General features: G+C 40.1%; 1 protein-coding gene across 1 annotated transcript; it reads right to left on the reverse strand.

Moving 5' to 3' along the window:
* Positions 1–915: 915 nt before the first annotated feature.
* Positions 916–2458, reverse strand: LOC145627957 (putative mitochondrial protein AtMg00860). Its single transcript, XM_081680297.1, has 2 exons — positions 2314–2458; positions 916–1217 (listed from the first exon to the last, which is right to left on the reverse strand). The coding sequence occupies exons 1-2, from the start codon at positions 2456–2458 to the stop codon at positions 916–918; spliced, it is 447 nt and encodes a 148-aa protein (XP_081536423.1).
* Between the last annotated feature and the right edge of the window lie 1784 nt (positions 2459–4242).

Genomic DNA, 4242 nt, shown 5'->3' on the forward strand with positions numbered 1-4242 from the left:
AGGATCTCGGTCTGACACAATACTTTTTGGAATGCCATGAAGCTTCACCACTTCTCTAAAGAACAAGGTAGCCATATGAGAAGCATCATCGGTCTTGTGGCAAGGAATAAAGTGAGCCATCTTGCTAAAACGATCAACCAAAATAAACACGGAATCATTTCGCCTTTGAGTGCGAGGGAGAGCAACCACAAAATCCATACTAAGATCATCCCAAGGGTGACTAGGGACCAGAAGAGGAGAGTAGAGACCTTCACGGAATTGACTCTTAGCCTTGTGATAAGCCCCACAACGAGCTATCACATCTTGCACATCACTAAACATCTTGGGTCAATAAAAATGCTCTCAAAGAATGTCATTTGTTTTTGCAACCCCAAAGTGTCCGGCTAGTCCTCCTTGATGAGCTTCCTTAACAAGCAACCGTCAATGGGAGCATTTCGGAACACAAAGCTTGTTTCCCTTGAAAAGGAAACCCTCTTGATCCATGAAAGAGCCATCGACCCCTTCCTCACACTTCTTCACCAACCCACCAAAATCCTCATCATTGCGATACAACTCTTTAAGAAACTCAAACCCTAAAAACTTCGCATCAAGAATAGTGATCATACATTGCCTCCTAGAAAGAGCATCGGCAACAACATTGCTCTTCCCTTCCTTGTACATATAAGAGAAAGTGAATGATTGCAGGAATTCAACCCATTTGTCATGCCTTGCATTGAGTTTATGAGAACCATTGATGTACTTGAGAGATTCATAATCGGAGAGTAGTACAAATGGTCTAGGCCTCAAGTAATGTGACCAGTGATCAAGAGCCCTCACAGCATAGAAATCCTTGTCATCGGTACTATACCTCATTCTTGCTCCACCAAGATTCTCACTAAAATAGGCAACCGGCCTCCCTCCTTGCACAAGAACCGCTCAAACTCCAACCCCACTAGCATCACATTCAACTTCAAAGGGTTGATCAAAATTCGGAAGAGCTAATATTGGAGCCTCACACAACTTTTTCTTGAGGGTATCAAAAGCCCTTTGAGCCGATGGTGTCCACTCAAAAGTACCCTTCTTCATGCATTCGGTCACCGGGGCCAAAATAGTGCTAAAATTCTTCACAAATCTTCGATAGAAGGAAGCTAGACCGTGGAAACTTCTAACGTGAGTGAGAGTAGTAGGAGTAGGCCAAGATTGAATGGCCTCCACTTTACTAGGGTCCATTGAGATCCCTACATTCGAAATCACATAACCAAGAAAAATAATACTATCCACCATAAAAGTACACTTTTCCAACTTGGCAAAAAGTCGCCTACTTCTCAATGTTTCAAATACTTGCCTGAAATGTTTAACATGATGAAGTTCACATTTGCTATAAACAAGTATGTCATCAAAATAAATAAAACAAATTTACTAATGAAAGGGCAAAGTACCTCATTCATGAGCCTCATGAAAGTGCTAGGAGCATTAGAGAGCCCAAATGGCATAACTAGCCACTCATACAAGCCTTGATTTGTCTTGAAAGCGGTCTTCCTAGGGATGGCAATAGATTCGTATCTGACCCGGATCCGCGGATATGGATCTTGTAAAATTGGACCCGACGGATCCGAGTCGGATACGGATCCTGTCTTGAAAAATGGATCTGGATACGGGTCTAACCCCAGTACCCGTATCCGGATCCGTTTATCCGTTTTTTTTATAAAGAAAAATAATTTTTAAAATACAAGCCCAGCCCACATCTAACTTTAACTCTACTAAACCCTAAAATCTCACATTGTCACACACTCTCTAATTCTTTCTCCTCTTTCCCTGACTCCCTATCTTCCACCTTCACTCTGCAAATCGTAAGTAACTCCATCAGCCTAACTTCGGCGACCGTTAGTCCAACACTCTAGATATCCAGCCCATCCTCTCCAACAACTTCAAGTACTTACAGTTCGTGAATTCTAGTTTAATTATCTTCAAATTCTTTACTTTATGTTTGGTTTTATTAAACAAATTGTTTTTATATTAATGCTGAATGATTTGTAACCAGCTGCAGTTTTCTGTATGTTTTAATTTTCATTTGTCATTTAGTTATTGTAAATTGTGGTTATTTTGTGTTCGTTAATTATGTGGTGTATTTGTTTGTATTGTTATTCATAACTTGATAAGACAAGTATTAATGGATTGTTGAGATTTATATAAGTTTTCTTGATTATTGGAGTAGTTGTAGAATTGGGATTCAAATATTGAACGAAACAGTTGAGGGAGGTTTGAAAATTGAAATTAAAACCATTGTTTTAATTGAAAACTAATTTTTTTGCTACAAAAATAGGTATAATGTACAGGATCCGTAGGATCCAACGGATATGGTTATGGATCCTCCTTCTCCATACCCGACGGATCTGGATCCAGGGTGCAAAAACGAATCTAGATCCATTCGGATCAAGTCCAGATGCAACCCGTTGCCATCCTTAGGTCTTCCACTCATCTCCTTCACGCATACGAATTTGATGGTACCTCATCCTCAGGTCAATCTTCGAAAACACCATGGAACCATGTAACTCATCAAGAATATCATCAAGTCGGGGAATAGGGAAGCGATACTTGATGGTGATGTTATTAATGGCCCTACTATGCACACACATCTTCCATGTACCATCCCTTTTCGGAACCAAAAGCGCCAAAACCGAACAAGGGCTAAGAGATTCTTTCACAAATCCTCTTTCAATCAACTCACCAACTTGTCTTTGAAGCTCTCTTGATTCATTGGGGGTACACCTATAAGCCGGTCTATTTGGGAGTTGTGATCCGAGAATAAGATCAATTTGATGCTCAATTACCCTAATAGCTGGCAAACCGCGGGGGGGGGGGGGGGGGGAGATCATCGGGAAAAACATCATGGTACTCAACCAATACTTCCTTGACAGGGGGGTGGATTGGGTTCTCTCGCTCACTCTCTTCTGTTTCCCTAAGAAGACAAATAAAGACAAAGTGTCCTTGATTTATCTCTTTTCCCATCTCATTTTCCCCAAATGAGAAGGTTCTCTTTGATTATGTTTCCCGTACCCAAGGGTTCTTTGTGTTTGATGGTGGGGGACAAAGGGTTGAGTACAATCTTCTTCTTATCCATCATGAATGAATAAGTGTTCTTTCTTCCATTATGCATTACATCTCTATCAAATTTCTAAGGTCTACCAAGAAATACATGACAAGCATCCATAGGCAATACATCACAAAGCACCTCATCCTTATATAGCTTGCCAATTGAGAAAGAAAGAAGATTTTGTTTCGTTACCTTCACCTAATTGTGATTGTTAAGCCATTGAAGCTTGTAGGGAGTAGGATGATCGGTAGTTTCAAGATTGATCTTTCTCACTAATGTTGTTGAAGCCACATTAGTGCAAGAGCCACTATCAATGATAAGGTTGCAAACTCGATCCTTGATGGTGCAAAAAGTTTGGAAGATGTTTTCCCTTTGCTCTTCCGCCAAAGGGGTAGAAATGGAGTGAAGTGCCCTCCTCACAACAAGGATTTGACCCTCATTGGCTTCAACTAGAATCTCTCTTCATCATATATAGGGTCTCCAAAATCCTTCTTCTCATCTTCGTAATCATCATCATCCATTTCACGAATCATCATAGCTCTACTATTTGGAAACTCATTAGCAAAATGTCCTTAACCCCTACACTTGTAGCAAGTCTTCCGATTTCTCATCTTGTTGTGATCATCTTTGCTAGAAGAGTGCATTGGAGCCTTGCCTTTTTCATCCTTGGCAATGGGCTTGCTTGTCTCACCCTTTGGAGCAAAAGAACTCTTGAAGGTAGGCTTAGTATACCCACTAGCACTACTCACCTTGTCATACTTCTCAAACTTCAAAGCATTTTGCACCACTTGATAAAAACTTCCATGGGCATGCACATCAACCTTTTGCCCAAGCTTTTTTCAAGACCACCAATATACCTAGCAATCTTATGCTCCGGTTCTTCTTCAATTCCACTCATGATAGAAAGTTTCTCAAACTCCCTATTATACTTCTCTACCGACATAGTTCCTTGCTTAAGAGAGTTCAATTTAAGATAAGCATCTTGCAAATAATCTTTAGGCATAAAGGCCTTGTTCATATGTTTCTTCAATTTCTCCCAAGAAGTGATTTTTGATTTTCCATCTTTCTTCCTATGATTCTTTAAGTTCTCATACCACAAAGATGCATGTTTTTTTAGTTTAAGGATGGCCAATTTGAAACGTTTTTCATCATTATAACCCTTATATTCA

The sequence above is a fragment of the Chenopodium album genome, chromosome 4 (assembly GCF_948465745.1).
Source record: "Chenopodium album chromosome 4, dcCheAlbu1.1, whole genome shotgun sequence".
Taxonomy (NCBI): domain Eukaryota; kingdom Viridiplantae; phylum Streptophyta; class Magnoliopsida; order Caryophyllales; family Amaranthaceae; genus Chenopodium; species Chenopodium album.

What these genes read in the sequence shown, in the direction of transcription:
- LOC145627957 (XM_081680297.1), bottom strand. Translation starts at nt 2,458, where the DNA reads ATGAGTGGAAGACCTAAGGATGGCAACGGGTTGCATCTGGACTTGATC. An exon ending in CGTTGGATCCTACGGATCCT is followed by an intron (nt 1,218 to 2,313) that starts GTACATTATACC and finishes TTTCGAATGTAG; the next exon opens with GGATCTCAATGGACCCTAGT.